At 36.0% G+C, this 17486-nt stretch overlaps 1 protein-coding gene across 1 annotated transcript in view; it reads left to right on the plus strand.

The window, feature by feature from the left end:
- Window positions 1–17486, plus strand: part of CACNA1D (calcium channel, voltage-dependent, L type, alpha 1D subunit) — a 154843-nt gene that overhangs the window by 133049 nt on the left and 4308 nt on the right. The window contains exons 41-46 of the mRNA XM_009993306.1: window positions 2289–2419; window positions 9950–10066; window positions 11588–11955; window positions 12267–12293; window positions 13405–13554; window positions 14880–15043. Coding sequence (XP_009991608.1) covers window positions 2289–2419; window positions 9950–10066; window positions 11588–11955; window positions 12267–12293; window positions 13405–13554; window positions 14880–15043 — 957 coding nt within the window. The remainder of the gene's footprint in view (window positions 1–2288; window positions 2420–9949; window positions 10067–11587; window positions 11956–12266; window positions 12294–13404; window positions 13555–14879; window positions 15044–17486) is intronic.

Consider the following 17486-nt stretch of genomic DNA (forward strand, 5'->3'; position numbering starts at 1 on the left):
CATGCTGAGACTGAATCTGTAGACTAGTGAGCTCTTCTTGTGAGCTGTGGAGAGTTCCTCCTATTTCCTAGCAGGAACTGGGGGTACTTGGACCTTTGAAGAGATGTCAGTATTTGGCAGAGCAGGCTCTTAAATGTGCCAAGATATTTCCTGAAACAGACTGGTCTCCCAACCAAGGTATTTTAAACTACTCATTATAATTATTTTTACATTGATACATTTAAAGACAAATAAAATACTGGGAGAATGCATCCCTAGTACATTGTTACTGAAGTTCAAGCCTGTCATACTTTCTCACATGCATATAGCCCGTTTCAGACATTACAATGAGAGGAGCTTATTTTGAATAGTGGAGGGTTCATTTTGAGACATTTTATCACAGAGGTAAAAATGAGTTTAAACAGTATTGTACATGAATTGGATTTTCCCACCCTTTTTATTGATGTGAGGGCAAGTCACGAAAAGAAGAAAGTTAATTAAACACAAATTAGCAAGTGCTGCCATAATACAGGTAAAAATATTATCATTAGTGAGATACATTGGGACATACTATTGCTGAAATGAAAGACAAGGAGACTCTGCTTTAATCAAATGTTAATGTATGACATTATGGTATATGACAATGGATCAGAGAATTTGCATCACAATCAATTAGAAAGCTTGCTGAACTGAATGTGTTTGTGTGTATAAAAAAACAACCACAAAACAAAATGAAAAACCAAACTCAAGTCTATCCTAAAGCTCCATTAGAGAGAGAAAATATGAAGAAAACAAATGACACAAAACTAAAAAACAAAAATTCACACTTTCTAACAAAGGTGTGTTAATGTGTCTGGGCACAAACACATTTGTGTTTAGTCAGGTCACAACTGTAAATGGTAACACAGATCCTGAGGGGCATTAAGTACCTGTCTGTCCCAGAAAGGGCAACTGGAATGATGGGAACTTACTGCCCATCAAGATGTGGGCCCTAACAGTGGAGAGAACTTTGACAGCTGAAACACACCAGCCTTCCTTTACGTATGGCAATAGCCAACTAGCAATCATGTTGCAATAGCTATTTCAAGAAACTGAAAAAATCAAGAGATTAGGCAACACAGCAGAAAGGGAAATAGCAAACTTCATGCCAGAACAACTCTAGGGGAAAAAAGTGTGTGAAAACAAAAGCAATGTTTTTGAAGAGAAAACTTTTTCTAGTTTTCTGGCAAGCGTTGCTCCTCAAGAGAATAAGCTTGCACAGCTGAATGATTCAATGGATCTCAGAAAGCAGGCACATACACTTAGTATGCTGTGAACCAGGTGATATTGGTATCTTCATAAGGTACCTGACTTTGAAAACTTGGAAATTTGGATTTTGTTCACAACAGTGACTCTCTAAAAATGCTAGATTTTACTGCACTTGCTGCTTGCATATCTTTTGCATTGCGCTAAATTAACTGATGGAAGTTATTTTCATTTCTATCAGCATTGCAGAGCACCATGTTGTTTTGTGATTACTATTTTCATGATCACTTATCTAGCAGGTGGCTAAGGACCACATTTTCACTTAAACAAGAGCCTCATAGAAAATATGTGAAATTGTAACGTCTGTGGAATTTCTCCAGATTCTACAATCTGTTTTATTGGGTGACAATAAGATAGCAGAAGACACAGCCCAACATGAGCATCTGGGACATAAAAATATAAATAAAGGACACAAATAAAAGTCAAACTAGAAGATGCTCAGCTATTACAGTGAGTGTATGATGCTAATTAAAAATTGTACACAGCAAAGCAGGCTGTAAGGATATCTAAGTCCCTTTGCAATCAGAACAACGTTAAATTGATACATTCACTAAGCAAATACGGTTCAGCACTGAGAAAAAGAAAAGACATTGTAAATGGGACCTCTTTCTTTTAGAGTCACTCTTATGAACATATTTGTATGTAAGACATAGTAGATTTTCACTTTAATCTGTTTCTTTCAAGTAACTAAAGCCAATCTTTCAGCTTCTATGCATATACAAACATGTTTATGATTTTGTTAGAAACTTATACAAACTTACTTTAGAAGTACATGAGACTTGGTAAATTAATTTTCTTCTGTGTTAAGGATGAGTTCACTTAACTGACTGAGCCTAAACTGCTTGCTAAAACATTGCTTTTAAGCTAGTTACAGGTTCCATTGTTGTAAGCTGAAAGTAGTACCTATTGTACCCATCACTTTGTTCCCCCAAACCCAATATGAGTGTACAGGCTATTGATAAATGTGCTGACCTGGGAGAGATCTGTCTGGTCTGTTCGTTTAGATGATGAGGTAACCGTGGGGAAGTTCTATGCCACCTTCCTGATACAGGACTACTTTAGGAAATTCAAGAAACGCAAAGAACAAGGACTGGTGGGGAAATATCCTGCGAAGAATACCACGATTGCTCTGCAGGTGATTTTGTTTTTACATTTTTAACTAACCATTTTGTGAGCTTACTTGAAACAGCAGGTAGATGAATATTGATGATTGTGCAGTGCTGCAAGGATTTTATTTAGCTGGGACGCTTTTGAGCCTTGTTCATCAGAAAAGTAAAACATATCCCTGCTGTTCTGCCTATAACAAGGTAAGTGCAAAAAGTTATTCTCCGTGGATTGCTCAAGCAGTAGCAATGGTTATAAAACTTCCTTTTAAGTCCAGTTGGTGCATCACAATTTAAAGCTGATGCTGAAAATAACAGATACGTGAAGTTCTGAGCTACCATTTGTGTTCTTTGTTTTGCTTTAACTAATTTCTTATGTTCCTACAATGCAATAAGCCAGTTCTCAGAAAACTTCCTAATATTATTACCTTTTTATTAAAGAGGTTTTTATATAGTAGCATTTTTCTTCTTAATTCTTGTTGTTCCTTTCCTTTTCCACTTATGATTACTGGTTAAATACTGTCCTTTCAGTATTTGTTAATATTTGTAAATTTTCAGCTTCACATTCATCAGTTTATTTAATAGGAAGTCATATTAGCATGCTATTTTAATGTAATATACTTCTGTCTGTTGCTTAAAACAAGCTGTCAATGAAAACCAGGACAACAGATTTGACCATCTGTCTCTTAAAGGGCCTGCAGCAAGTCCACAGAGTACATGTGATCTAAGAGTGTATTCTGAAAACTTCTGTCCCTTTTTATTATGAACATTGAAAGAGGCAAATGGAAGGCTCTCCTCAAATAATTCCAGACATCATACCTTAGACCATTTTTATTGGATTGGGACTTTCTGAATTTCAGTTAATGCTGAGTAGATTCCTACAAACTATGAAGATATTTAATATTTCTGATAGCTTTTTTGTCTGATGCCAAAATTTAGGAATATATTGTGAAAATCTCTTTCTCAATGGGGAGAAATGTATTAACCTGATTCAGGTACTGATTTCTATGTTAAAGAAAAGGTTTGTATTTTGATTTAGCAGAAAGATCTTTGCTGTCTTAAGTGGATAATGTGTTTAATTCCTATTTCCTAAGAATGTCTGCTGGCAGCTCTGACACATTCTATTCCAAGTCATCATAAGCATGAGATGCAACAGGCAAAGAAAGATTCATTATGGTTCTTGCTACAGATGTGTGAGCAGGTGGCTTGCCAGGACAGTATGACCTATATTTGCATAGCATGGGAGAAAATTATGGGGAGTGGAAGAGATAAAAAGACTGGAAACAGTTGAGAGGGAAGTGAAAGATACCAGATTTTTAGGAAGGACTTTGCAGACTTCATTGCAGAAGCATTTGAACAAAAGGAGCTCAGAGTTAGTTTTCAGCCAGAGGATGTATTATGGGGAAGTTAGTATAAATGATCTCAGAACATTCTTTTGGCCTTAGAATGTATAAAAATATCATGTCTCTCAATTTTCAGCCTCTTCATTCCAGACTTGCTTTGCCTAAATCTTAAATGTTTAGAAAACTTTAATATTAGTTTAAAAATCTTACTTTCTTAACTATTTTTGGCAGCATAATTTATAAGTATCCTATCAAACTTGTTTTTCAACTGCAGAAATTTCGTTGAATGACCTGTGAAAGGCTGGTAACTGTGAAGATGTTCCTTAATTCTTAGAGAGCTAATAGCTGTTTTTCCATTTATATTCTCAAGTACCTTAAGTAAAAGTTTACAGATCTCTCTGATAAACAATATGCTGAGAAAAGCAGAAACATGCAATATCACTCTCTCATCCAATTAGAGAAGTTGTGATGACTCATGTTCAATATATGCCACACTTTCATTGTAAATATTGAAGGAACTCCATATAGCAATCACAGTGGACTTTTATCTTTATTATCCAGTTAATCCAGATGAATTTAGTTTTATACATCCCCACATACAAACTGTGCAGGCAGTACTGCAGCACCTGACTTTGCTTACTAAGGTGTGGGTGGAACAGATTGTAAACAAAAAAAAAGGACTAAATTAGTCAACCTTCTTTCCTTTCTGAAGGGGAAAAATATCCTCAGCTACACCTGAGTTCCTGCCACTGGAATCTGCCAGTAAATGTGGGACCTCTTTTCTTGCCTGTATTTACCTTTTCATTGTTTTGAGAACTTTCTTTTTGAAATTAGAAAATTCTTGTAACCAGGGCAGGGACGTGATTTCAGCAAAAGCCCTTACCTAGTTTAAAGAAACTAAAGAAGATTTCAGTGTCTACTAGTCATGATAACACCACTGAAAACAGCTTCTGCTTTCTGACTGCTGGAAGACGTGAGAGCAGCAGAAGGTGGGCTGCCTTTGGTTTTTCAAGCTCTGTCATTCAGAACCTTCCTAACTAGAAATGGTTTGCTGAAAGCTTTAAATAAGATGAGGAAAATACTTTTATCAGGCTAGAGTAAGAAAAGTTTTTCCAGCCATCCCATTTATCTATTTGTAAAGAACAAGACCAACCGTATTTTCATATTCTTATCAACATCTCACCCAATTGCAGATCAGTTGACTTGTTGAAAAATCTTAAGCAAACCAGCAGATGAAAAGCAATGTCACCTGTTCCAGTTTATGTCAAAAGCTGTATGAGAAATAAATCTTGTACTTTTGCTGTCATCTGTAACTTTCTTTTGGAATGGTTGGAATTATCTGCAGCACTAGTTAATCAGTTAAGAACATGCTCCCCAAGGATCTCATAAACCCTGCAATTGCTGTATTATCTAGCCTGGCCTTCCTTATCTCCTTTCTCCAGCAAGAAAAGGAGAAAACAACATGTTATCAAACTTTACAATCTATCCCGAATTGTTGAATGAAACAAGAGGTGAGTTACAGATTTATAATTCTGCTGATTGGTCTAGCTGGTCATGTCAAGTCTTTTCTTGACTTCAGGGAATAAACACCCACTTTGTGAGAAAGGGTATATGCTCCTTGTGATAAAGCCTGTTCTGTGTTTTAATTATATTTTAACATATATTACTCCTTTGCCTTCCTGAATTCCTCATGTTCTCAGTGGTGTTTGGGAAAAGGGGGTGGGTTTGGGTTTTTGGGTAGCTAGCCCTGGTGGTATTTATGTATCTGACCAGTGATAGAAGTATGCATAAATAGGGAATCACACTAAGGGAATCTTCTTGGCTGCTGCTTCTCTGATGTAAAAGATATCAGGAGATTTAAAGCATCAAGAAACAGACAATGAGAAACTAAAGTGCATTTTTTCCCCTCCAAGGTTCTGAGAGTAATGGGGAGTTACAGTGCCTTTCTACCAAAAAAAAAAAAAAAAAGCAATTCTTTAAAGGAGTTGTATTTGACTCCACTTTCACTTTGAAATGAGCTGCACTTTTCTTGCAGTGCTGTTAAAAATGCTGCCTTATCCTTTTGAATCTTCTAAGTAAGAGGATGTTATAGCGGATCTTGATCAGTGCCAAATATTTCACAAGACTGAATACATTTGAAATTGATGTTGAATTCTCTAATGGGAAAATTCACACAGCTTTAAAAACACCGGTTGTGAAGATTGTTTTTTTTCTTCCTCTTCTATTTCTCTTTAGCTACTTGAATGCCCCTCTCTGCAAGGTAGTGATACTTGATCATGAATTTGATAAATAATTCTGTACTGCTCAGTTTTTCCCTCAAGGATGCAGCATTTGCCATTAGCCTTACACAGGCAGCTGTTTGGGGACATATAATCAGAAACACAAAAGAATTCCAGAAAGTGAAGTGGGTCTCAGGAGATTATCTGTCAGGCCATTCAGTAAAGTCTTTTTGCTATGAAGTTTCAAATTCCACCTCAGTCAGAAAAGGACACTTGTGATTATAATCAACATCAGTTTGTTTAAACTTGCATATTGGCATAAAAAAAACCAACACCTTCAGAAATGAAATAATAATCTTGATTAGAATAACAACAATATGTCTTCTGCAGGCCAAGGATTTTTATTCCTTCTAAAGGCAAGAAGAGCAAGTGGTTCTGAAATGAGAGGTCACGGGTTCATATCAGCTATCTACAGTCATTTTTGTGTTACATATGCTCCTAGGACATGAGACAAAAGTCCTTAGGGCTCCACTGTTCACAGTGCCTTTCTTATGGTATTGACTGATACTTAAGCAGTGAAAATATATTTCTGGGGAAAATCAGAACAAAATTGTATTTGTAGGAGTAGTTTAGGAGATGTCTTTTTGTAGTGGTGGAAATTTGTATTGAGCCAGAAAGTAGTCACGTTGCTTGTAAAATAAATGTTAAATGAAGCACGAAGAAGTTTAATTACTTTCACGTAGTGCTCAGAGTGAATCAATTAATTCTACCCTATTTTTCCTGGGTGAAAATTCGCTAGCTATGTAACATTTGCATCTATATTTTACATTTATTTGCACATAATCCTCCTTTTTAATATATACAAGTAAGAGTTAAAGGATATTTCCCTTTCATATCACAAGTACCCAAAAGCACTGATTTATTGAGCTGAACTTGATTTTGAGAATGTATTTCAGATTAAAGTCATTACTCTTTTTTCTCTCTGCAAATTTTATAATATCAACCCTGCAGTAAACAGTAAAAGAGAAAAACACTAGTAGACTTCAGCAGAGGGGTTAATATGTTCCTCAAGTTCAATTCAATTGTGTTTCCATGTTCGTATTGTGATCACAGGAAGGCTTAGCTTGAAGGGAGTCTGGGTTTGACCTAAAGCACAGAGCTTTTGTGCAGCTGTAGAGCAGTGCACTCAGCCTCAGCATTAGCAGATGGGCTCTGGGGAGAGGAAGAGCACTGGGGAATCAAGACTTGACTACTATGTCTCTTACGTTCACTGCTATAGTGTAGGTCTATTCAGCTATTTTTCTGCATGCTTACTTTTGTAATGTAGTTCTTGCCCTGTGTTACGTTCATACTAAGTTCAGTTTCTTTTAATGTTAAATTGTTAGGAGAGCTTTGGGGTGTTTTGTTCTTTTTTGTTTCCTAAGCTATAAAATAAGCAGGTGGTAAAAACACGCTAAATATCTACAAATGTAATGGTTTATATGAAGATTTTCAGAGTCAGAAGCTTTCAGTATTCTGAAGCTCTGAAGACCTAAGTATTTAGAATTCATGTTTATGCTTTAATTCAGATCCAGTGAGTTTATACAGCAATATACTTAAATACCCATCATTCTTCTAAAATGCATAAAGCAAAACTTGCAAGTGTCTTTTCCATTTCCTGGTATCACTGTAAGATGCTTCAAAAGAGAGAGTGTTGTGTATTTTATGTGACTAGATGATAGTGATTCTTACTAGTTAAATAAGGATATTGTGCTTGCACTTTTAAAATTAAGCTTAAACTGTATCTATATGTAGGTTGCACCATACCTCAAAGTGGGTGTTGGTTGAGTTTGGATATAGAGAAAAATATCTTTTAGTAGTTCCAGTATTTATAAGAAGTTAAATGTTTTTCTAGAAATCATTACTCTGGAGTACTGCATTATACACAAATTTCTTTATATAAGACATAGATCCAAAATCGTGCTACTGTTTTATGCATACTATAGATGTGGAAAATTGATTTTAAATCTTTTTTTTTGTTGTTGTTAAATGATGTCTTTTAAAAATGTGTAACTGTTTAAAGTTTTAATGTTTGATCTAACTTTTAAATGTTTTGATGTTTTGGTATTAGGTGCTTTTCAAGAATCTTTAAGATTATCTCTCTATAAATGACCAATTAAAAAATATAACTATTAGTCATACAACATTTTTTCTCACTGAGGGACTCCTACAGCTCTATTATTTCAGCATTTGAAAGTCCATTTGTGTCATCTCAATGCTGTGTCAGAGACAGGGCCATCATTAATTGTCTCTTGAGATGCTATTTAGGACACAGCACTGGTGTATTAGTGTCTTGTGCCATCTTGAAAACATTGCAGGTGCTGTTATGCCTCATAAAGCACAGCTGCACAGAATTACCATGTTAGCTGGAAGTCATCTTGTGCATTTAGAGGAAAGCCTATTTAAAGACATGCTTGGGTTTATTATGCAATTATGTTGTTCAGGGTGCTCTGTGTCACTGGTTTGCTAAGGATGGGACTGATAGGTCTCATCTTTCTCATGCCTACGAGGAAACAGGAGAAAGCACAGTGTATTCATGAAATGTATATTAACTCCATAGTAAATTATTTTTAGAGCCTTGTTCAATTATAGCATAACTCCCAAAGTTCATCCCTGAGGAAGAAATATAATTGCCAAATACATGTGGCTAATATGATTAGTCATGTGCAGTTTTCAGAAAGTCAAATATGAGTGAAACCTGAAGAGGAGCCTATAGTAAATCTACAGCGTTAGATACAAAGCTTTTTGGTTCATCCCTTTCCAGGCTCTCATAGCCCACACTGCAGAAATGCCATTTTTCTCCCCAGCAAGACATCTATTTCTGTTTTGAGCTGAAAACTGACTGCAAGGGTGGGGTGTACTCCAGGGGATGTGTGCGAAAGACAGTGTGAATGGGACCAAGCCACAGTTGGTGCCCTCCAGGGTCCTTCAGCCCCATCTGGAGCTGCAAAACACACAAAATTCTCTGCACATCTTCATGCTACCCCAGAGCAACATGCAATGTCATGCCACAGAAGCACAGATCTTATGGGCTGGGACAGCCATCATCTGCATCAAAAAATGCAGACAATTAATAAAGCAGGCTTTTAGATCATAATATGTAACCAAGTGTGTGCATGACTGTTAGTAGGGTAAGTGTAGTGTTAGTAAAGGGCTAAACAAACAAATATTACTTTTGAACCTGAAGATGTGATAAAACCAGTTGGAAGAACAAGATTTCATTTTTTGCCTCAACCATGACAACAAGACTTCAAACGGGAAAAATATTTCCTTTCTGAAGTAAAGCAGGCCTAAACAAAAGTACTCTGTTCTTGGCCCTGAGTATGTCTGTTTCCTTTCTGACATGCAAGTCTTTCCTTGGCATTTTCAGCATTATCTCTTTTCCTAAAAGTTGCATGTGGTAACAGGCTTGAGAGGACTATGACGTGATACATGCTGAGGTCCATGCTACTGCACCTAGATGGTTTTCTGTCCTAAACTAAAGCTTTATATCAAATATCTGCATATCACAGTGCAGATGAGCTGGAATTATTTCACTGCTTTCTTTTTCATCTGAGCTCTGCTAAAACTGCTCTTGCTATAGCAAAGATCTCCTTGTGTTTCCTTTGTGGACACAGGCTGCAAACGTTTTTAACATTAAATATACATCTCACTGAAATGCATTTTATTGTAGTTCTTGCTGATTACTATGAATTTTGTTTCCAAAGGGTTCCATAAACATCAGTGGTCTTTTAGTCAGGATCTACACTACAATAATAGACATGATCACTTCAACAGGATTGTACTGGAATATGAGCCTTTGATTAATTACAATAAAGAGACGTATAGTAGGAACAGACCTTCATGGATGTCAGGATACAAAGCTTGTTAACTGTCCTTTAAAATCAATTTACACGCCTGTAGTTAAAGAATGAAAAAGCATTTGCATTCCTAATGTATTATGATATTGTCATTGATTTAGGCAGGACTAAGGACACTTCATGATATTGGCCCTGAAATACGCCGAGCTATATCCTGTGACTTGCAAGATGATGAGCCAGAGGAAAACAATCCAGAGGAGGAGGAAGATGTTTATAAAGTAATGTCAGAACACAGCTATGTGAATTGTTTTGTCTTATGCAGTTGAAGAATGAGCTTATCCCTGAATATGGAATAATACCTGCAAACCAGAACAAGACACATATTTTATAAATAAGTGTGTTTTTGTATAAATCTATAAACATAGTACTACCAGGACACTTGCATCCTATCATAAATTTAGGGAGCTGTTCCTACAGGGTGATTCTCCCACCCCTAAATCTTTCTCAGTAATTCTTAGTTTTTTCTTAAGTAAATCCTAAGAAAAGGTATGAGCATTGCCATCTTAAACATTGTTAGTGACAAGGTGGAACTGGAAGTGTCTTGACTTCTGAAGTGGTAGATAGGAAGGATAGGAGGAAGAGACTGAAATTCTATGCAGCCAAACCACAACAGACATGTAGCTGCATATTTTAAAACTAGTGCCTGGGATTACACAGAAGGCAACTAAATATAAATGCCATTTCCAATTTCCTCTGAAGGATATCAAGAGCCACCAATAACAAAACCCAAACAAACCCAGCAGTTTTCATGTATGCTATAGGTATTCCATTTAGTGGTGAACATGTAAAGTTGGTATTATAATCAGGAGTGATCTGCAAACCATTGGTCAGACAGCAAGAAAACATAATTTTTGCACGCATTTCAGAAGCAGCAGATGGAAAAGCATGCTTCTGCAAGAATTGGGTCAGGAGCTGCATAGCTTGCTATTGTCCTTTGTAAAAAAGGAGGATGTGGCACTGGAGACAGTGTCACAGTTACCATCAGTAGATGCTTTTCTTTGCCAACCATCATTACCTCCTGTCTTCCCTAGATTGAGCTTCAAGACAGACTGCTGTCATCCAAGACCCCCACCTGGCTAGACAGGGAGGCTACATTATCTGGGTCAGATGTAAAAGAGAGCTGCATGTCATAGTCATAACTTAGCACTTCATTCTCTTTTTCACCGTCCATTACACTCCTCAGGGCTGATAAAGAGTTACTGCTCTTTCCTGTACCTCTGCAAAAGGAAAGAATGGAAGCACTGAAGCTTAATGGTACCTACTTGAGATATGCTTGCAAGCTGTTGCATGGCACTCCATCCTGTCTGAGTGACGCCTGTTGCAAACTGATGCTCTGGGAGAATAGGAGGAAATTCCACAGAAGTGTTCTCAAAAATTAAGCAGACACATCCCTTTCTGAGGAAGCTGGTGCATGTTCATGTACGGGAATCTGGGTTTCTCCTGTGTAATAAGATATGGAGAAAGCTGGATGTCACATTTAGTTACATGGGAAAAGAATAATGATCAGAGCATTATGTCAGTTTGATTCTGAAATACAAATATTGTCATTATCACAATCACATTGCTATCACTTCAGGAGATTCCACCTGAAGCATCATAAAATTAGAAAGAAAAATCACAAATTATTTTAACTGCTACTTTTGAATGCATGTAGGAGAGTAAAGTAAGTTATCACTGTCAAAAATATGTTCTGTTCAGATATCTGATGTAATTTTTTTATTTCTTTTCCCCTAAAACAGAGGAATGGTGCCCTCTTTGGCAACCACATAAACCACATTAACAGTGACAGACGAGATTCATTTCAACAGATCAACACCACACACCGTCCCTTGCATGTTCAGCGGCCTTCAATTCCATCTGCAAGTGATACTGAGAAAACTATGTATTCTCAGGCAGGAAATTCTGTATACCACAATCATCATAATCACAACTCTGTAGGAAAGCAAGTTCCAAACTCAACAAATGCCAATCTCAATAATGCCAACGTGTCTAAAAATGTTCATGGAAAACACACAAATTTTGGAAAACATGAGCATAGATCTGAGAACGGTTACAATTCCCACTCCAGAACTGATCATGAGAAGCGTAGAAGGCCAAACAGTAGGAGGTAAACTTACTAATATGTATTTGCTTTTAAATAAACGTATATATCATGAATATAAAGTAAGAAAACTTATGCTATGTGAAATTAATTTGTATATTAACTTTATTTCTGTTGTCTATTGATGTATGAAACATTAAAAATATAGCTCTTCTGTATGAGAAATATATATAACTTTAATAAGGTTTGAAAATAGTAGGGGTTTTTTTCAGTGAAAGTATTAGTTACAGCACAGACATTGTAATCACCAATTATTTTCTCTAGTGTACGTGATTTTTAAATATCTTTCTCCTTATTTTCATGGCTTACCTGGATAGAACCCGTTACTATGAAACATATATTAGGTGAGTTGATATTTTTCTGACATAATTGAAGAGGACAAAGTAGGTTTTCCTTTTCTTTTCCTCTTTCTTCCTTTTTCTCTTTCTCTTCCTTTTTCTTTCTCTTTCTATTTTTTTTTTTTCTACAGTACAATTTTCAAAATTAACTGGATAAAAATGCATGTGCTGAATAACTTAAGTGATGATTTCTAAGTAAAATTTTACACTGCTTGTTCTAAAAGTATAAACTTCTGGTAAAGTTTGAAACTATTTAAGTCCTTTTAAAAATCCAGGCAGGTTTGTGTAGTTTTAAAATTTACTTGCATAAACTGAAAAAATTACTGGGTTTAACTTTGATAAATATTAATGTGTACAATACAGAGCACTAGAAGTGGCTCCCCAGAGAGGTTGTGGAGTTTCCTTCTCTGGAGACTTTCAAGACCTGTCTGGATGCCTATCTGAGTGATCTGCCCTAGTTGTGTTTATTTTTGGTCCTGGACTCAATGATCTTTGGAGGTCCCTTCTAAGCACTAATATTCTGTGATTCTGTAATTCGATTTATAGGGGTTCCAAAATCTTGCCTGGTCTGAGGCAAGAGTCTGAGTATTATCTAAGACAACTTTAAAAAATAAGATACATTGTGTTATTTGAGGTGCATTGCTAAATGTACATTCAGTGCTATTTTTTAGTACCTACATTTGCGTATCAGTGTCAGATTTTTGCTGAAAAACCTCAATGAGGGCTCCTTAATATTTTAACCATTTGGCAAACTTCTTGAGAGAGGCTGTGTTTCTTCAAAATACTCTTAATTTCTATTTTGTAAAACTGTCTTAAATGTATTTTACTTCACTGAGCACCCTCATGTTCATTATTTTCCTAACTGTACCATAAGGAAATAATGGGAGGTCATTTTGTCATCTTCCTGGAACAGATAAAATAGTGATGTTCTGAACTGCAGTTCTGTGCAATTTCCTGTAACACCACATTTTGACAAGACACTGGTTAATGCTTGCCTTTTTTTTGCCTTTTAAAAAAATTTTCTTGGAAGCACATTAACAAACCTGGGCATTAAATATACAATATATAATTTATATCAATAAATGTATTTAAAAATACAAGTATTTGCTACTTACAGATCTGACTCTGGTGACGGGCGTCGACCTACTATTTGCCGCGAAGAATGTGAAGTTCAAGACTATTGCAATGATGATCATTACTTGGGAGAGCAGGAATACTTTAGTGGAGAAGATTATTATGAAGATGACAGTATGTTGTCAGGAAACAGGTAAAGATATTTGTTAAACTGGAAAAAAAAATAATAAATTAGGGGCATATCTGTAAAGGCTTCACTAAGCACACGTCTGCTGAAAATTCTCTAATGAAGAGAATATTCCACAACTGCTGGCAAGTGAAATGGGGATTAGGAATAGTGTGTGTACCAAGTGTCTTTTGCATTTGGCATCATACTTGCTCCAGCAAAACATCTGTATCAAATTCAAAGGAAATCAGAAAGTTCCTTTGAACTGAGTATAGACTAGAGACTGCATAACCAAATAAGCATTTAATTTAGAAATAAAATTTCACATACAATGAAAGATGGATCAAGCTCAGATAAAAGAACTTTTACAATTTGTTTTCTTCATTTAATTTAACTTTAAAAGAAAGGTGAAACTGGTAAACTATGGACTGAGATCATAAGGTAGTACTAGCTGGACCAATAAATTATTTGACTGCTTAATTTTGAAAATTCTCATTATGTCTCTTTATTAATAATTCTCCTCTTGACATTATTTTTTGTCTCCTTAATACAAACACTTAATACTGTCATAGTTTGTCCTGGACTTATATGTTTGGAATATGTGTTTTTTAAAAGTTTCATTCTTATTTCCATAAACTTTATGGAAATGCCATCAATTGAATTTTAGTCATAGTAACATCTCAAAAATACCCTCCACTTTTTTTGTTTTGGAATCCAGCCCAGAAGGAGCATTGCCATTTTATCTTAGATCTATAACTGCATATGCAGAAATGCCAGACAATTCTTCTTCTCCTCCTGTACTGTCTTTATGAATTCTGACAAGTTTGGCAAATCTGATTGGTTTCCATGAAAGCTAAATGTTATGCAATTCTGAGATCATTAATTTTTGTGTATAATTACAGGCAAATAACATCCTTCCAAGATTCAATTCTCAAAAAGAAGCATCCAAAATCCATTCTTTGAGTTTCTGTGCTCCACGTTACTCAGAATTCACAAAAGAGCATGACAGTAGACTAGAACAAAGGTTTTGTTTTGTTTTTAAGCAATGTATCACTGAGGTCCTAAATTTTAGTCTGTACTGGTAAGAATAACTTCATGGAAAATATAATTTGATAAAAATTTTACCTGGGAACTTCTTGTGTAACTATACTAGTACAAACCTGTATGCTTGCTATCTCTAAATCAGTTTGTCTGCAGAAATTGGATTTTTAAATTGAGTCATATAATTGCATAATGTAATCTTTGGTTATTTTTCTGGAGAAAGTGTAGGTTTGAAAATGTTCTAGAGAAATCTAATAGATTGATTTACAGAAACTGACCAAAATAACATTTTATTTGTATTTTACACACAGGCATATGTATGATTACCACTGTAGATATCACTGCCATGACTCTGATTTTGAGAGACCAAAAGGTTACCATCACCCACATGGTTTTTTTGAGGAAGATGATTCACAGACCTGTTATGATACAAAAAGATCTCCTAGGAGACGGTTGCTACCTCCAACACCAACACGTAAGTATATTAAGAACATTTTATTTGTAAATCTAGAATTATTTAAATGCATTGTGACTTGTTCGAATTTGAAAAAGCTTCTTTTAACTTGGATTCCAAACCTGACATTTCTTGTTTTCTTCTTTACTGTAGCTAGTGGATTAACATTTATGGCAGGAATGTCTGTGCATCCTGCGAGACTGGTCAGAGAGCTTACATATCCTAGTTTTTAAGTCAGTCTTTCAAGTAACTCTTGCCTCACTTATCCAGTAATATAAAAATAGCCATTTTATTTTCCAGTTTTAACTTGATTTGATAAATGGAGAAGAGTAGGGTAGAATGCAGCAGTAGGTTGCTTGGAAACTTTGATCAGAGGGTTTCAATCCATGTGCCCTTATTCACACCCACAGAGGTGCAGTGTTGCAGTGAGTCAGTGCCATTGTCTCCAGTGACTCACCTGCTGGCACTTCCCCTGTCTCCAAGCAGTCGTGCTGCATAGTGACATTGTAATCAGTTCCATTTACAGCTTTACTGAGTAGTGATTTACTAAATGCTATAGACTGAAGATGGATAGTTTTCAGGGAACAGAGAACCATGAGTGAGCTTAATGGTGCTTTGGTTTTGTGGGTTGTTTTCCTTACTTTTGAAGTGCCTTTAGTTTTTTAACATGAGTTTCTCAAGTCCCTGTGAAAAATAAAATTGTTATCTTGGGCTAAGCATCTTATTTCAGATTAACATTGGCACTTTATTATGCTATCTGAGAAACAATGCTTAATATTCTGTGTTTCTTCTGAGGGAGAAAATGTTTCAATATATAGATTGAATTACTGTTGTCAATAGATGTTTTTACCTGTTTCTTTAATTTTTTATCCTTCTTAGATCTTTCTCTTGATTTCTCCTTTTCTCAAGCACAATATTGCTTTATCTGCATTTCTAAAAGCTCTCATGCTTCTTATATTGGAATTTTGTTTTAATATGTTCCAGCCATACTGCAGGGATAAGCAGTGCTAATCCACCAGTGAAACTAGGCACAAATTCAAAGCTCTTGAATTTTGGTCTTTGAACCCTGGCACTTCACAGAGAGGAAGCACTTTGGGTCTTGAAGTGCAAAATAAACCTCTTTCCAAGGTTAAATGAAAAGACTGGTTTAGTGAATAAGAATCAACATTCAGCTCTATGCAACCCCTTAGTGTAATGCCATGGTCAGCACAGCCAGGTCTGTTACACGTGTGTTTGGATGATGCCATCTAACAAGTGCCACCCAGACGAGACAGGTTCACTTCTAGAATTGTCTCCATGTTTGCCTGTTACAAGATGAACTGGCTATCTAGCAAAACCAGAGTTGTCTTTCATTCTGATGATGCTGGCAACCAGAGTCACAACGAATTTATTTATTTATTTATGACTAAGGATGCAGTTGGTAGGAGAATGGGGTTCAGTCCTTTCCTATCTCAGACACCCTAAAGAAAATTTAGGTAGAGATTTAAACAAGTGTTTCAGAGACATGTGTAGTGGGATCATAATTCAACATCTGAGGTAAAGTCTCAGATTGTTTAAAGCTACAGAAAGCTATAGTAAAGGACAGCAGTAAAATACATTTTTACATAAATAAAGGAAACCTTCTTCAGCAATACTGTCAGTCCTGAATCCTCACTTTTGGCACTCAGCTCCTTAGAACAAGACTAGTCATGCTCTCTGCTATTTGGCTTTTTGACCTTAAGGGGCACAGATGGGAAAAGTGGAAAGAACATGAGTCTTGTGCTACAGAGGGTAAATAACTCAGATGAATCATAGTGGAATGTACAGAAAGTTGCTACCTGTCAGAGGTAAAAGATATCAGGCAAAGAGGAGACTGTGAAAGGAGACTCCTATACATCTTTCTACAAGCTTTTCTGATAGCAGAGGAATTTTAAGCCAAAGAAATGGATGATTTGTATATCCATTCCATACATTCCAGGAGAACAACCTTCTTTAAAAACATCCTCTGGGGTCTTCCCATGGTGGTGTTGCAAGAGCAGAAGTGAAGGCTTCCTGTGAGTGCAGCCTTTAACTTTTCTGGTAAAGTTTTCACAACAGTATTATGTAGACATTTCTTTAGAGGATGCTTACACTTTTAATCTCACATTAAAGAGACTAGATAAATATACTAGATAAGATGGCATTTGCTATCCCAGTTCTGATCTAAGTTGCATAAGGATAACATAAGAAGTCTTTTCATTTACACACTGTAATGTCACACAATCACTGTTGGGCCTCCTGTCATAACCATGTATTTAATGTTCAGGATCACAACTGATAAATTTTAGAGGTTCAGTATCTCAGTAGATTTTAAAAGAAGCTCAGACCTATTATTAAGAACTAGTGTATGGGTTGTTTGGCGTTGGGAGGAAACCTTGATGTTCTCACGTAAAGAAAGAAAAAAAGAATAGGAACTATTCAGACCAGTTTACAGCAAAACCCTGAA

This window comes from Chaetura pelagica, unplaced genomic scaffold (genome assembly GCF_000747805.2).
Source record: "Chaetura pelagica isolate M959 unplaced genomic scaffold, ChaPel_1.0 scaffold630, whole genome shotgun sequence".
NCBI classification, from domain to species: domain Eukaryota; kingdom Metazoa; phylum Chordata; class Aves; order Apodiformes; family Apodidae; genus Chaetura; species Chaetura pelagica.